Source organism: Sceloporus occidentalis, unplaced genomic scaffold (assembly GCF_023333645.1).
Source record: "Sceloporus occidentalis isolate IW3139 unplaced genomic scaffold, rSceOcc1.0.p SCAF_5, whole genome shotgun sequence".
NCBI lineage: Eukaryota > Metazoa > Chordata > Lepidosauria > Squamata > Phrynosomatidae > Sceloporus > Sceloporus occidentalis.
This window is the reverse complement of record NW_028316985.1, coordinates 5,420,103-5,437,149: the sequence shown is the minus strand read 5'-3', so window position 1 is coordinate 5,437,149 and position 17,047 is coordinate 5,420,103. Positions and strand designations below refer to the sequence as shown.

The 17,047-nt window shown below is 40.3% G+C and overlaps 1 protein-coding gene across 2 annotated transcripts in view; it reads right to left on the bottom strand.

Annotated features, from left to right (window-relative positions):
- CHCHD3 (coiled-coil-helix-coiled-coil-helix domain containing 3) overlaps positions 1–17,047 on the bottom strand; it is a 265,622-nt gene that overhangs the window by 57,263 nt on the left and 191,312 nt on the right. For both annotated transcript variants that reach the window (XM_089527459.1, XM_089527460.1), the window contains one exon: positions 11,806–11,876. In XM_089527459.1, the coding sequence (XP_089383585.1) occupies positions 11,806–11,876 (71 nt within the window). The remainder of the gene's footprint in view (positions 1–11,805; positions 11,877–17,047) is intronic.

Sequence of the window (17,047 nt, the reverse complement as noted above, 5' to 3'; positions counted from 1 at the left end):
GCGAAGATGACAAAATAGAGGCTATCATATTCTGCACATGTCATTAGATGATGTGACTCATGGGAAAAAGACAATAATGCTTGATAAAGTGGAAGGCAGCAGGAAAAGATGAAGACTATACTATAGGTCAGTGGTCCCTATACTGTGCCCTTTAAGAGATTTTGGACTTCAGCTCCCAGAAGCTTCAGCCATGTTGGCCAATAGTCTGGGAAGTCCAAAATCCCTTAAAGAGTACAGTTTGGGTACCACTGCTGTATGTGGATTGATCCTATCAAGGAAGCCATCATCCTGAGTCTGGAAGACCTGAGCAGGGCAGTGGATGACTGGAGATACATGGTCTCTCATTCATAGGGTTGCCCTAAGCTGAAATCGACTTGACAGCCAATAATAATAAATATGCCAGGAGAAACATTCCATAAATAGGACACTACTACAGAAAAGCCCTCTCCTCTGCTGGTAAACAACATGTTTCTGATAGAGAAGGTACTTGGGGGAGAACTTCAACAGAGAACATCAAAACACAAGTGCTGGAGAACAAGAAGAGATACCCCTTCAAAGTGTCTGACTCCCAACCCTTTTAGCATTTTGAAAATCAGTACAAATAACTTGAACTGAGCTTCAACATGAATAAAGAGCAAGTGCAGTTATTCCAAGATTAATATTATAAGAGCAAACCTAATCGTGGCAGTTAAAATTTTGGCAGTAGGTATCATCTCCAAGTCATCTTCAAAAGTATCCCCATGTGTATAGCAATAGCAATAGCAAGTATATTTCTATATTGCTTATCAATGCACTTAAGCATTCCCCAAGTGGTTTACAATATGTAAGCTATTTGCCCCCAACAAGCTGGGTACTTTTAGTGACCTAGGGAAGGATTCAAGGCTGAGTCGACCATGGAGCCCTGCATGACTGAACCCACGACCTTGTGGTTGTGAGAGGCTGCATTATGGGCATTTAACCACTGTGCCACCAGGACTCCACACATGTATCACCAAGTCCACACTATCCCAGTCCAGGAATGGCTGCAGCTCATTTGTAAGATCATTTAGAACAAGACTGGATCTAGAAGCACTCCAGAAATATAAAAATGCTTTTTTAGAGCCAAGATGCAGAACACAGAAAGAAAGAAAGAAAGAAATCATTTGTAACACCATATGCATACTGAAGAAAGCTATGTAAAGCTAATTTGTGAAGGAGATGCATAAATAACATTGACTTTTTCCTTTTGTGATGCATATGTGTCTGCAGCAGTTTGGGCTAGTTAAGCATTAAGTGTGTTACAAGCTGCTTTGAGCTTATCTAAATGCATCATCTTTCCCATTAGCTTCATCCTAACATGCCTTGTCCCTGAATGAATTGCATCAAAGTCATGCTCTGTATCTAAAATTCATCTCAGTTAGACTGTTGGCACTTTGTGTGGTCCTGGAAAGGCAACTTCCAAAGGATGGCTTAATTGACTACAGATCACAGCTCCCACTCCCCATAACAATTCATGCATTGTTAGAGTGGATCTGTCTTCCAAGGACTGATATTTGTCCTTCTTATATTTCATTTAGAACACGCCAAGTCTTTTCCAAAACAGGGCTCATTTATCATAACTACCACTGGGCAAAATAAGCAAGCATTCTTACCAGATCACAAACAAGTACCAGCCTGAAACTATCAACGGGATATGTGAGAAATACAACCTTGGAAAGGTAACTTTCAACAGTGAGTCAGCTCAGCGGTTTGCCACTGCCTTCCTCTTAGGCTGAGAAAGTGTAACTTGCCCAAAGAAATCTTACCCAAAGTCACCAAATGAGTTTTTATGGCTGAGCAGGGATTTCAACCTAGGTCTGCTAGAGTCCTAGTCCAACACTCAAATCACTATATCACACTTGCTCTTATTTTCTATTTATTTTATTTCCAGCCTAGTTCCCACAAAAAGCAGAGGAGGTAATGAACTGGTGTCTGGACTGAGACTTCTCTGACATATGGGAGCAAAGAAAATAAAAGGGAGAAGAGGAGAGAAGAGAAAACTGACAGCAACTGTGATGTGACCCCACTAATTGGCCCACATGAGCATTGCTTGCTTTCATATCTTACAACTCTAAAGACTCACACAGGACATCCCTTTGCAATTGTTTGTCTTCTGATCTTGTGAGTGGCAAAACTGGCGTCATATGTGCTGCAAACATCATAGGGAAGGTTCTGTGGACCTGAAACTGCAGAAGTGAAAGAAAGGACGCTTTGACCTTTGCTTATTATCCAGACAAAAGAGAAGGCTTGCACCCTCCACTTTCAAGGAGAAGATCAGATCAAGAAGGAGAGAAGGCTGATCTCAGCCACTGGCTAAAGAATAGACAACTGTAAGGGGACCTGGTCCTTTCTGCCTCTCATAAACAACCTCCCTGGCATTGCAGGAGGACACTGTGGCCCCTGCCACCAGCCAAAGCTATTTAGGGAGGTCCTTTAACAAAGTCGTCTTGGGGTGAATCCACACTACAAATTACAGTAGTTTGATAACTAACTGCCAAGGTTCCATTTTGCAGAAACCTAGGATTTGTAGTTTGGTTATATACCTTAGAATTCTCTGGTTGACTCTCGAAACTACATCACTAGAGTTCTCTGGTAGAGAATTATTAGACAGCAGAAAACTACAGATCCTGAGGTTCCATAGGGTAGAATTATGACAGATAAAGTGGTATAATTATGCAGAGTGGCTATATGATTGATTGATTGGTTGGTTGGTTGGTTGATTGGTGGGTGGCTGGGTGGATGGATTGAATTTATATCCCACCTTTCTCCCAAGACAGGATTGAAGGCAGATACAATCTTGGAGATCACTTGATCAAAAGTAGTTGGGCACACACATTAACCAAAAGGCCTGGCTATTGAACACAGTCAAGTCTCCACTCCTGCTGACTTCTTCAGCTCAGCATACAAGAAAGTAAACCAAAACACAGCAGGCCAAATGAAAAGTAGTAAGCCCTTGAAGTGACACTATCTCATATTGTGCAGACTAACCAAAATGGCTCATCACCCCAGTTGTGCATTGTGTGAAAGGGGGCATAAGAGCTATAGGCACATTCCTGATCTCACTGTAGGTGGAGTGGCTATTCAGACAATGGTCAGTAATGCAAGTAGTCATATCAAAGATCTGGAATCCAAAGTAGGCTTAAACAAAATGTCAGTAATGTGATGTAGATTAATTCCCTCCTCCAGCTGCTTTTTGTTGGGAGTAAGCCTATCTATCAAGATGATGCTGAATCCCTATCCAAATGACCAAAACGGATATTTAGGTAGGAGTATAACCAGAGAAGAAAATGTAATCTCCAGAGCTACTCAGTTTTCTGCTTCCAGCTTTCAACACTGAAGAAAAAGAAAAAAAGAAAAGACAGAGAGAATCCAAGAGAAATGCAAAACAATTACTTAATAAAAGCCAAAATGCTTTTGTCCAAAGCCAAGCTCTTCCTGTAATACTGTGCCCTTGTATTTTAATTCTTCTTGCCTATGTAAACTTTTCATTAAGAACAAGACATCTGTGTAATATAATCATGCTAGTTCTAATGCAACTGTGGATAATATAACACCCGCATTAGAAAAAGGCAGCAGGATCTGGTAATGTTGTTTTAATATAATCTGTGTACTGCAGGAACTAGCTCAACCTGATCATTTAGAATTTGATCAATGCGAATTAGTGTCTTAAAGAGAGATAAACCATTTGACAGTTTAGGATTTGATCAACGTGATCCAAGTCCCCCACAAATATTAAAAAAATAACACACAACAGGTGCATTTTGGAATAGTAAAACAAATTTATGCAGCACTGAAACAGGCAATAAGTGGACATCAGGGTAAGTATTACAGACAGATAATATACAATGAGCCTGCAGATGTCAGATATATTTGAGATAGCATATGCGATGTGCCCCCCTTCCCCCTTGAAAAGAGCAAACTGTTTTGTTACAGTTCATCTAATTTAAAAAGATTAAAGGGATGAGAGAGTTAGCAGAGAGGAGAGAAAGCTTAAGGAGATGAAGACTGACCCTGACAGAGGGGTGCATTGATACTGGGCATATGGTAGCTGGATTTATATGTACAGGATTCTACTCCACACGTGCTGTTTTGCCACAACTGGCGGTTATCAGAAGGAAGTGGGGACATTGGGCTTGATATAAAGTGGATGGGTAGGATCTTCAGAAAGATAGCAGAGTTGACAGAATGCGATGGGGGGAGGCAGGTAACCTGAAGCTGGGAAAGATACCAGACCTTCCCAATAAGGCTCAATCACATGGACTGGCCAGGGGTACAAACTCTATAAAGGGATTTAATGGACAGTTGCAGGGGAAACCCCCACTGAACAACTGGCTAAGTATGGAACCATCGAACCCTGTGTCCCCTCTACTTGATTGTACATTAATTGACAGTGATATTTTGATTTATTTATGGTGGCAATATGATTGATTGACTACTGTATTATGACTATTTTATGATGGAATTATAATTGATTTATGATCCATTTATGACTGGTTGTTATGCATTGTTATGCACTGAAGTTGTGGCCATCTTGAAACCCAAGTAATGGTGTCCAGTCCCCCCTTTGTTCTGGTGCAACTGTGTGAAATAGAGAAGCTCACTCATGATAGAGAGTTTACACATTTTGGTGTCATCAGAACACCTTATTTATGTTGTTCCAGGAGGATGTGTGAAAAGGCCAAAGAAAGCTAGGAGTAAAATATTCCAGATGGCAAGAAATGAGTCGCTAGCAACTAGGAAACTTGAGTGCTGGTGAGAAATCTATACTGAGGACAAGAGGATACTGTTAGAACAGAATATGGAAAAAACAGAATGTTTCCCATACACCATACTATAGCACAAGACATCATAGACTTGGAACAATTGTTAAGGAAGGTCAAAGAAGAAAAAAACAAAAATAATGACCAAAGAGGATCTTCATAGACAGCCTTGGTGATGTCTCATCCAAAGGGTCACCATGAGTTGGGGTCCACTTGAAGGCAACTGACAACAACAAAAAACCTAAAGGTGTGTTCTACTGTAATAGACTCAATAGGAACTGCCCTCATGTGAGTATGCAAAGCATGAGAACACCAGATATATGCAGACCCCCTTTCCAAGAACATCAGCCAGCTTTGACAGATTAGACCAAAGGCCCATCTAGCCAAGCAGTCTGTTACCAGAGTAGCCAACGAAATGCCTAGAGGAAACCCATAAGGAGTGCATGCATACAATTGCAACCCCTTCTTTCTCATGTTCCCTAGCAACTGATATTCAGAAACATATTGTCTTTGATTCGGCATGCAGCAATAAGGGGATTTGTCTAATCCCTTAAAGCCATGTTTGTACCATCATATCTTATGACAATGATTTCCACAATTTAACTATGGGTGTGTCTAGAAGTATTTTTTCTTTCTCTCTATGTCCTGAATCTTCCACCATTCAAACTTCAGGGAGTGACCCCAATGGGGTCTCTATTATGAAAGAAATTAAAATGACGATTACCTGGTAGTTAGGAAAGGGTGCTGGCAAAAATGCAACCAGAATTATCACGTCACCAACATGTTAATCCCATGGGTAATCTGAAGTCCTGTCGGGAAACAGCCTTCAATCCTGAACCAAATTCACCTCCAGCTAGACCATTTAGACACAGCCTGTTCCATGCCCAGAGCTTTCCTTCTTGCATTTGGCCCTTAAATCTTTAGCACTGGTGCTAACTCAATTGATCACCATTGACACTGTGACAGTAAAAACACTTTTCCCCCCAATCAACTACAGCAATAATCACATTTGATAATCATTTGGATACTGCCAGAACTACCTTGACTTAATCGTTGAAATTTCAATCAATACAAATTAGTGTCAGAAAGAGATAAACCACACTGGTAGTCAGACACACCATATGCGCATCAATTATACCTTCAAGGGACATAACTTCCTATCTCAAAATCAGTGGGAGAATTCTAGCTCTAAGGGGATGGTGCAGTTTGATATACTGAAATTACTGAATTCTCTCCACTGAAAGGTCCACAACCCCCCTCCCAGCTATGGTTCTGCCAGATATCCTTCATTGGCTGTTTAATAGTGTGGGGGCTCATTTTACATTTTGTACTGTCTGCTAGATATGAATGGTGTATGATTGCTGGACTTATTGACATTCCTACAGTGTATCTGCTTCTCTTCTACATCTAAATGGAATTTTCAAGGTTGAGAACATCACCCACAGAGCTGTGTAGACCACTATGTGTCTCAATTTTCTGTTTGGCCTAGAACATGAAGAACCTGTATGGTACAGATATAAAATCCTGTGCAATGGAGGTGTCGGATGAGATCTTGTCTTATGTTGTCTTGCTATGCCTCATGCACTGTTGGTGCACACTGATGGCTTCTTGCTGATGGGAGGATGCAAAAACCTGACTGGACTGATCCCACATATTACAAAGGAATTAATGTTGGCAGTAAACCTTCAGCGTGGAAACTGCTTCAAAACATAGGCCCTGGGTGTGAAACTTCTGTTTAGAACTGGATGAAAGAAGTGAAATTCGGAGTGGGAAATGCACTAAAAATTCTAAGCATGTTTGCCATTATTACATGGACTTGCTTTGCAACAATACCACAATTAGCTCTATTAATCTCACACTCCCAACTTGAAGTCACACTGACATGCAGCACATTGGTTTATGCATTTAACAGAATTGTAAATTTAGCAGCTCAACCTTACTTAATTCTCCTTTTACAGGCAATTAAACAAGCTCTTTAAAGCACTTCGGTTTGAAACCCTGTCTTCAGTCCTCACGTTCAATTAAACTAAACACGAGACATTGGGAAAAGCATCAGCGTTCAGTTTTGCACTAACTTTGTCATAATTTACTCATCAAACTACACTCCAAAAGACAGTTAAAAGAACATCTGTTTAACTTAAAGTCTTAAAAGCATGGAAATACATTGTGAAATATTTTTTTTGCATTGAAGACATATCCCATCCATTCCAGTATGTTCAAGCACATCCTCCAGACAAAACAAGATATTTAGGAGATGTTACAGAATTATATGCACTATTGGTTCTTAATAAAATAATATTTCCAGTAAAGTTTTAAATACAGCATTTTATGGTACCAGTTACCATTTATAATCATACATTTTCCCTCAATACAGCAAACTGAGATAGAGGCAAAACAGAAAATTCTTACGCTGGATTCCTGTTCTCCAGGAGCCTCAGGGCTCTTTCTGACTCCATTTACTTTTCAAGGATTGCTGCTTCTCTTCTGTTCAACAGACAGAGCCAAATGTCTTGCTATGTCTACTCTAAGGAACAGGGTGTCCTTGTGCTTTTGGGCTGCATCTAGACTGCAGAATTAATGCAGCTTGACGCTGCCTTAACTGCCGTGGCTGAATACTATGGAATTCTGGGATTTGTAGTTTCATGAGATATTTAGCTTTCTCTGACAGCTCTGGTGCCACAACAAATTACAAATCCCAGGATTCTAGAGCATGGAGCCATGGCAGTTAAAGTGGTGTCAAGTTGTATTAATTTTGCAGTGTGGCAGTAGCCCAAAAATAGTACTGGAAAAGCAACAGAGCTTTATCCTCAGATTTTTTTTTAACAATTTAGGTAAAATATTAACTAAGGGTGAAAAAATAGCATCCCACAATTTGCATCCTCAGGATCAGCCACTGAAGATCTCACAACCAAGGCAGGGTTGTTATAGCAGCTACTGTAGGTGAGATCCACAAATTGGCACAATTTGTGTCAAAATTATTCTTGCAAACCCCCAAACAATCTTAAAAGCAATAGAAAATACCTTGCCAACTTAGAGGCAGAGAGAGAGAGAAATCAAACTGTCTTGCATGTGAGAATTTTGCATGCGAAAATGAGACAAGCATGAATTTTACATCCTTCAGCCAAAATGTGACCAACTCCAGCACCAATTGGATCATTAAGGGAAGCCACTTGGGTGCCATGCTTGTCATAGCAGAAAACAGCTGGTGCTGGCCATTTAACCAATGAAGAGAGGCAATCCCCGCAAAAGTGAATGAGTCAATCTGCCATCTGGGAGTCCTGGTTCAGTAGTCCATGCCAGTTGTTTGTGTGCAAGTGTGACCATGCATCTAGTCCAAGAGTTCCAACTTGTCTTCCATATATTCTGGACTTTGGGTCACAAAAGTTTCAGTCACCATTGCTAGGTATGCATTTTAGCTTCCAGAGAACAATAAGGTACTACCACCTCTGATATAAGAAGCTAAGGACAGTTGTCTTATCCGTTGCCTGCAGACACTTCCAGAGGAGTTGAAATCATGCAAGCGTGAACTAAAAGTAAGTTCTCTGTCTTAGCAACTACAGAAAGGGCTTGAAGCCTGCTTAGTGGATGGGAAGGGCAGGTACTCTTCTTTTTCATTTAAAAAAACAACACCTTTTGCTTTCTATCTGCTCCCCCATAGATGTATACAGAGACATCCTGTGTGCTGTACCTTAATTATGTGTCTGCAGATGTATTTGTCAATATTACTTAAATGAAAATGTACACATATTTCCATATGTTTACCAGCAGTGCTTTGTGCTGCATTATGCATAAAACATTTCTCCTTGTGGAAGTTTAGCGTAGGAAAAACATGACCAACTGGTCTTCCCAGGCTCTCTTCATTTCTAACAAATTTTAAATTTTAAATAAGGAGGATACCTTAAACAAAGCTAGAAGAGCAAAAAAAGAGCCTAGTAATCCAGCAGTTTATCCATCAGCAACTAGCTGCATGTTTCTGGCAAACGTATATGCATAAGAGATTGGCTTTACTCAGTGTGCTCTCTCTCTCTCCTCATACATACATACACTGCACCAGCATTTCATAGTCAGATGTATATTCATCTTTACATGGAGCCTGTTCAGTTGTCATAGCTATAGACACTGACTGTCCTATGTGCCTTGGCCAGAGCTTTGAAGCGGTCAAAAATGGAGACCACTGCAATAAGGTATTACAGTGGGACCTTGTTAACTGCTGGGGTTTGGTTCCAGGATCCCCTGCTGATAACAGAATCCATGGATGTTCAAATCCCATTAAATATAATGGCAGAGCAAAATGGTGTTCCTTATATAAAATGGAAAATCAAAGTTTGCTATTTGGAATGTATACTTCTTTTGAATATTTTCAAGCTGTGGATGCTTGAATCCATGGATGAAAAATCAGTGGATAAAGAGGACTGACTGTATTATAAATAAACCCATACACTACTTCCATCAAGTGCTCCTATAACAATTTTGACTACATGCCATGTTTCAGCATCAAGAGGCTAATTCTACAGCTTTTGTAAGGTGACTCTTCCCCAAAACCTCCATATTGTAAAAACATTATTCAAGATATGCCGTCTTGTAATTTTGGCACTTAACTGCTTTCCTGAGATTATTAAAGCATGTAACTATTGAAGGGATGAAGAGTTGGAGCATCTTGGGCTTTGGGAACATTCTGTCACCCAAAATCTGAGACAGGCCCTTCAGAGTGAGGATTCCTTCCTTGGAGGTCTTTAGGGGGTTGGACTGGATGGCCCTTGCGGTCTCTATGATTCTATGATTCATGCCCAGCATGCCTGGGTGCTGGTACATACACTGAGAGAGAGAGATTCTTTACAGCACTTTATTGAATCTTGCAAGATTGGAAGACACATGATTTGCTTCTAAGCTACTAAACCTTGGAAGAATCTGTGCCAACACAACTCTAGAGTGTCGAGGGAACTCTAGAGAGTCTTATTTGTGTGTTTTTAGAGTTTCAGGTGCATAGCATGAATCCCTTGCCACTGACTAATCTGCAATTTGGTAAGTGAAACCCCCTCATAAAGAGCTACTACACCCGAAATTGTCATCCAATTGTGAAAAACAAAACAAAAAAAGTATAGAAATTTGTTGCTCCTCGGTTATATTAAGTGGAAAACAAAGATTTATATTTTCAAGCCAAGATTTAGTTTTGGACCCATGTCAAACTGAATATAGCATTCTGAGCTGAATTGAGCTATTATTTTTCTAAATCACTTAATCAGAGGTTCAAACTGAATTTTTGTGATCAGGACACACTTCAAATCTGTTTTGTCTGTTGTATACCTAATTGCGTCTTTCATACTAGGTGCTAAGATTTTTATTTGATTGCACATTTTTGAAAAGCCCTAAACCAGGTAAGGTAAAGGGCGGCTAGAGCCAGTCAGGACAATGAACCAGGTCAAGCAGAACAGTGGTCTGACTCCAGGTGCATCTGCACTGTAGAAATAAGGGACCTGGACACCACTTTGAGTGCTGTAGCGCCATCCTAACAGAATTGTGGGATTTGTAGTTTTGTGAAGCACCAACACTCTTTGGTTGAGAAGGCTAGCAACCTTGTAAAACTACAGATTTAGCTTTTAGCATTTACATTTCTATACCACTTCACAGTGAACTCAGCACTTTCTAAGCGGTTTACAAACTTTAAACCAATTGCCTCAAACAAGCTGGGTACTCATTTTACGGTCCTGCAAAAGGATGGAAGGCTGAGTCGACCTTGGAGCCCTGGGATCGAATTCACAATGCTGTGGCCGCAGTACTGGCATTTAACCACTGCGCCACCAGGACCACCAAGGCTCCAAATCCTAGGATCCTATAGCACTTAAAGTGGTATCAAACTGCATTATTTCTACAGAATAGATCCACCTTCAGGATAAAGTGGCTTCCTATGTTCATCATTTCAGAATCCCAGGATTGTCCCTCCCTCATCCTTTATATTGAAAAGATTCTTGAAGCTTTTGTAGCCAAAGATAGCTTGAAAAGGCAGACAGGCTCTCATCCTTGAGGTGCCTTTCTATGGGACAACTAAGCAGTAAGTTGCCTTAAGGCCTTCTTTATGGATCTTTATCAGATTATTAATCATCCCTAATGATATGTTGTCATGGGGGCTAAGAGCCTTTCGGCAACAACAGGCTTCCTGGACAACAATCGAGTGCTGGTCTCTGTCTTCTATTGGCAGCATTTATCAGAGGATGGCAGGAAAATGGGTGGGTGAGTTAAAGTTTCTACCATAAAAGCCATGAAATATGATGGATGATGCTTTCTTGCAAGAATTAGCAAAAGCGGGGGGAAAGGCCAGAGCAAAGGTCAGAGTCATTTCACCCCCTAATTACTGGTTCTTCATTTAACCCTCCAGAGGAATAACGGAGAGGATTTAACTCAGCCTTGGCCATTACAGGGAAAATTAAATTGTTGATTTAGGTATTTTCCAAGCTGGACCCAGAAGAGACAACAGATTCTTCTAAAATGGTTAAAATCCAATTGCAGCCATATTGTCTACAGCACTTTCAAAATTAAAAACACTGAACAATAAATAACATTAAAGACAGGCCTGATTCTGGACTTACAGTTGAAGGTAAGAGGTCTCAGAATGAAAGAAAAACAGGATATCAATGAAATGAAAGATATCCTATTATTATTATTATTTTAAAAAAGCACAATTCATGCTCAAGCCCCCCACATTTTAATAATAGTGATCCAAGAGACTCCCACACACAAAAACACTCTGATACATATCTCTTAATATGTCAATATGTATAGGCTAGGAGTATGTCAATGCATTGAATTTCAATGCTATGCCCAGTACAGTCCATAGCTCACCTGACTTGCAACTTTTGTAAAACACCCTTCCTTGCACGAGCAATGTGTTTTATTTCAGTTTTCACTTTCCTAGTACTGAATCATAAGACTAAGGGAAAAAATCTGTATTCATACAAAATTACATTCATGGTCTTTAAAAAAAAGAAGAAAGAAAGACAAGAGAAAAGGAAAGGAAAGGCAAAGGTCTTACTTGAATTTGGCATCTACTTCATCGACAGCTTTTTGGTACTGCTCTGTGGTGACTTTGTAGAACTGTGCACTCTGGAAAAAATGAGGAAATAATTCAGTGTGAATGGATTATACCAAATTATACCAAATGATAAAACATTTTTAGGGTGGAGTTTAGCATATCTTAATGCCACCCCTCTAGAAACATCAACAACCCAAAATTGCTTGCATTGCAAGCCCAAATACAAGCAGTACGTGACATTTCCACCTATGTTTGCTTTAATTAGTTATAAACTTTACAACCACAAAGTAGATGATCGTTTTCTACACAACCATATCTTCACCCTATCTATTCCAAGCCTGTTTTTCTCTTGCCAGTAGGTTTCTGTCCCACTTCTCATCTTCCTACCTTTTCCTGGTGGCCACTTCCGTCTTTTGCTTGCTTCCGGGACTCACTGATTTTGTCTGTGTTGTGGCTCTTCCGCAGTTTGCTATCAGGCTCCCCTTCACCCTTAATACCCATGACTTTTAAGCCCATGCATTTCCTTGTTTCCAGTTTCAACTCCACAATCTTCCTCTGGGCTTTGTGACATCACAATGCTCCAGCTAGTGGCAGGAGCAAATGCTCACAATAACTGGCATTGATAATGCAGCCCATGGTTAGAGTGCATGTGAAATTCTGTGGATTGAAGAATCATGCCACCTCAACATTAGGAAGACCTTCCTGACAGTAAGAGCTGTCCAACAGTGGAACACACTCCCTTGGAGAATGGTGGAGTCTCCTCCTTTGGAGGTTTTTAAACAGAGGCTCTTGAGGTCTCTTCCAACTATGATTCTATGAGCATCTCCTTTAGTTTAATTTCAACTCATCCCTCTGCTAGTCAGGATCCTAAATTAGTATCCATGGATAAACCCAGTCTGAATTCAAAAATAAAATCTCTTTAAACATTCATTGTCTTCCTTTTGGATGCCTCAGTGACTTTACCACACTTGTTGTTGTGTGCCTTCAAGTCATTTCTGACTTATGGCAACCCTATCATGGGGTTTTCTGGACAAGATTTGTTCAGGGGAGGTTTGCCATTGCCTTCCCTTGAGGCTGAGAGAGTGTGATTCGCCCAAGGTCACCCAGTGGGTTTCATGGTTGAGCTGGGAACTAAACCCTGGTTGTAGTCATAGTCTAACACTCAAACCACTATACCATTTTTGCCACATATATATAAAAATGAGAAAGGTGGTGTACTTATTAAAATGAAGATGGTTGAATAACAGCAGAACAGGTCTTCAGAAATCCATAATTACAGATAAAATAACTAACTTAAATTCACAAGCCATTGACAAAAAATAATTTAATATTTCACAGACGTTCTCATAATAGTGTAATGCAATCTATTTTATATCTCATTTGCATTTTATGCTGTATGATATTCTACACTTTTCGAAAATGATTTTCTACATTACGCTGTGCCATTTCTTTTATATTTTTAATTCATCATGACATATGTCATAATTGGTTTCTGTTGCTCTATAGAGAAAATAAAGTATCAATCAATCCATATATAGGTTTACTCAGAAACACACCCGACTCAATGGAGAATTGCAAATTCAACTTGAAAAGAACTTAAGTTAAAAATCAGAACTCTATGCACATTTACATTGGTTTTCTCAATGGTCTATGTTCAGGAACAGTGAGCCAATCAAGAATTGTGGTCAGATCATCCAGCTAGGCAAAACATTATAAATCATATAGTCTAGTCTAGATGTTCTTGTAAGATAAAATGTCATCCCAGATTGGTTCAGGGGCGGTGTAAGCAATAAATGACTGTACTGTGTCAAAACTACATTCAAACAGCACACATTGGGTTTCTGTCCTATGAAAGCACCCTTCCATTCAACGATAGCAACAGAACATGCAATGTATTAAGGCTGGAAGATGATAAGGGAAGTGGACATGATAAAGAAAAGTAGGAGAAGTCTCATCAGAAACATCAGGACTATGGATAACTCCTTGAAGGTACTACTGACTCAAGCTCTTCCTTCTAAAGGTAAAGGTTTCCCCTTTGACACGACTGTCAAGTCATGCTCAACTGTAGGAGCCATGCTCATCCCCATTACTTAGCTGAAGGAACCAGCGCTGTCAAAGACAACCCCATGATAATATGGCTAGCATGACTGCGCAGAATGCTGTTACCTTCCCACCAAAGTGATACCTATTTATCTACTTGCATTTTACATGCTTTCTAACTGCTAGGTTGGCAGATGCTGGGACTAGTGACGGTAGCTTGCTCCATCCCATGCACTTGGGTCTTGAACTGCTGACCTGCCAACCTTGCGAACATCAGTCTTAACTGCTGAACCACTGGTTCCTCCTAGTAAGCAATAAAAGAATACTTCCCAGCCAGAGGATTGAAGCCACAGGAAGCCTGACATGAACCTGTATTGTAACTAGCTGAGCATCCCTGGAGTTGCTGGCTGAGGTTTTTTTTTTAAAGGATCTTGCCTGAATCTGGCATCTTTCTGGAACGCTGTCTTCTGAAGATGATGGGGGTGTCCTCTGGCCGAAGATGTAAGAAAAGGTATAAGAGCCTCATCCTGAAGTCCTTCTCTGAGTTTTCCTGCAAGTATTTCAGGTCTCCATGGTCAGGGAAATGACATAAACCAAGAACGCACTCCTATCTCCCAGAGAACTATGTGCAACGGCTTTTCCATCAACTCAACCCTTCTTAAATTTCAAGGGCAAATAATATTGCAGCCTTAAGCAGAAAGATTTTTTCCCTACATCCTGAAATGTTACAGCTTCCCTATGGGGCAAAGCAGCATTCTCAGACAGCAGTCTATAAATGCAGTGACATTTTTATGATTAAATAATATCTCTGGTAATTTGTTTAAATATATGAAACCGTTTTTATGACTCTGTTATACTGTTAGTATTGGAACGAAGGCATATTGCTATGGAGGGGTTCCAAAATCCACAAAACGCACAGATTCAGAGGATGTTCCACTCTAGTCACTCAACAGGATGGATTGGGAAGGAGTTTTCGCAGACCCTCCCAACTGTCTGTGCTTTGGAAAGAGGACATGTCTGGCTTATCAGAACAACTAAATTAAAAAGGATCAGGACAGAACAACATATTATGCCTCTTAACGCGTGTCTTGAAAATCAGGCTGTTGCTTCTCCTTTCCAATGTAGAATCAAAGGGATCCAACATCCTAGTAGATTTTTTAAATTTTTCCACTGCCTGGCAGTCATCTCCTGCTATAAAAGACCCCTGGCGTTTTCTGCCTTAAACACAGAACATCAGTTGGAGGAGAAATATGAAAGGGACCATCAAAATTGTTCATGTAGTTTCTGCTCTTAGGTTGGTGTGCATAGGATTTGAGGGAAGGTAACAATTACGATGTTGGTCATAGTGAGGCCTAGAAACTGGGTGCTGTTTTGCTCTCTACTGCAATTAGACTGTTTACTTAAAACAAGGAATGGATGTGTAAATGTAGACACCAACCACTAACAACCAATCATACTATTTGGATATATAGGTTGCCCAAGGTATGGGTTACTAAAGCTCAGAGGAAAGAAAGAGAGCTGTAACAGCGTGTTTCTGGCTTTGCAGTTATTAAAGTAAGACCTCAACATTATATATCATCATGTCTAATACTTGTGTATGGTACACTCAACTTACAACTGACACACTTGGTGCTGAAACCCTTGCTTTCATTTTATTAGGTGGGATAATTTTTAGGCTAAAACATCTTTAAACAGATTTGGCCCTATATAAATAATTCATGGGTCCTCTACTTCACGCTGTATTTTTTATTCCTTTACTAAACCATCCTTTTCACCAAACTATTGTATTCAGAATCCTCTGCACTTCTTTAGCACCTTTGCTGGTGCTTAAATGCCTTCATGTACATTCAACAACCCTTATAGTAACACTGTAAAGAAGGCAAGCGATTCCTATACTACATATTAAATCAAGGATGGAGAGAATATTCGAAAACCCTTGAGAATTCTCCTCAAGCCCTTTTCTCATTTCTACCCAACTCATTTCCACCATTCTCCTGACCCTCTCTCCCGGGGAAGAGTAGCCAACCTAGCTTGCGCACCAATAGCTAGACACTGAAAGACCACCCTCTTCTTCCATCTGCTCCCCATCCCTCCAGCCAAGCACAGAACCACAGTATCAAAGGCCAAGAAGACAGAAGGCAGCAGAGGGAAACAAGCGAAGAGGATCTCCCATGACCAGCTATGACCGTCAGCAATGGGAAAGATTAAATCTTTTATAGTGCTATTAACCATGTTTGTTTTAATTTTTGTAAACTGCCTTGAGTTCCAATATAGGGGAAAGGTGGGTTATATTAGAACCACAGTTTTCAGGTTAAGGGAAATAACAGTCCTTTAATAGTCTGCACTGGTGGGACCTCATTAGAAGGACTCTGTTCAGTTCTGGGCACCTCATTTTAAAAAGGAAATAGACAAATTGGAGCAGGTTCAGAGAAGGGCAATAAATAAATAAAAGGTATGAAGAAGAATATATATGAGGAAAGACTGAGGGAATTGGGCCTGTTTAGCTTGGTGAAGAGAGAACTGAGAGGTGACAGGAATGCACTCTTTAAATACCTAAAGGACTGTCACAGAGAGGAAGGTATAGATGTCTTCTCTGCTGCCCCAGAGATAGGACCAGGTCTAATGGTTTTATGTTACAGAAGGGTAGATTTTGATTGAACGTTAGAAGGAACTTCTTCATGGTAAAAGCAGTTTGGTAATTTGGTAATGGAATCAATGACCTAGACATCTTCAAAAAGAGGCTGGACAGCTATCTGGAGGCTCAGACTAGCAAGAGTTCCTCCACTGAGCTGGGAGTTGGGCTCAATTGCCTTTGGAGCTCCTTCCAATTCTGTGGTTCTATAAAGGAAAGAAGAAACAACAACGATGATGATGATGACAACAACAACAACAACAACATGTTAAGCAATGTAAATTATTTCTGCCACGATGGGGAAGATGAGTCATTGTACAGGATGCATTCTGGAAGCATCCCCCAGTTTTGTGATGTTGTAATCCCTCTCTAGGTCAGCAATATTTCTTCAGTTGAGAATTGTCTTTTGGGTCAGCAGCGAGAAGTTTTTGCCTCGTAATGCTGCAAAGCCTCTAAAGCAGATCAAAATCATCCCTGCATGATGGCAAAAAGGTCACAGCTAAACCATCTCTGTCTACGTGTCCCAAATTGGACCAGAAGACAGGCAACATTACACAAAGTTCCCTTGCT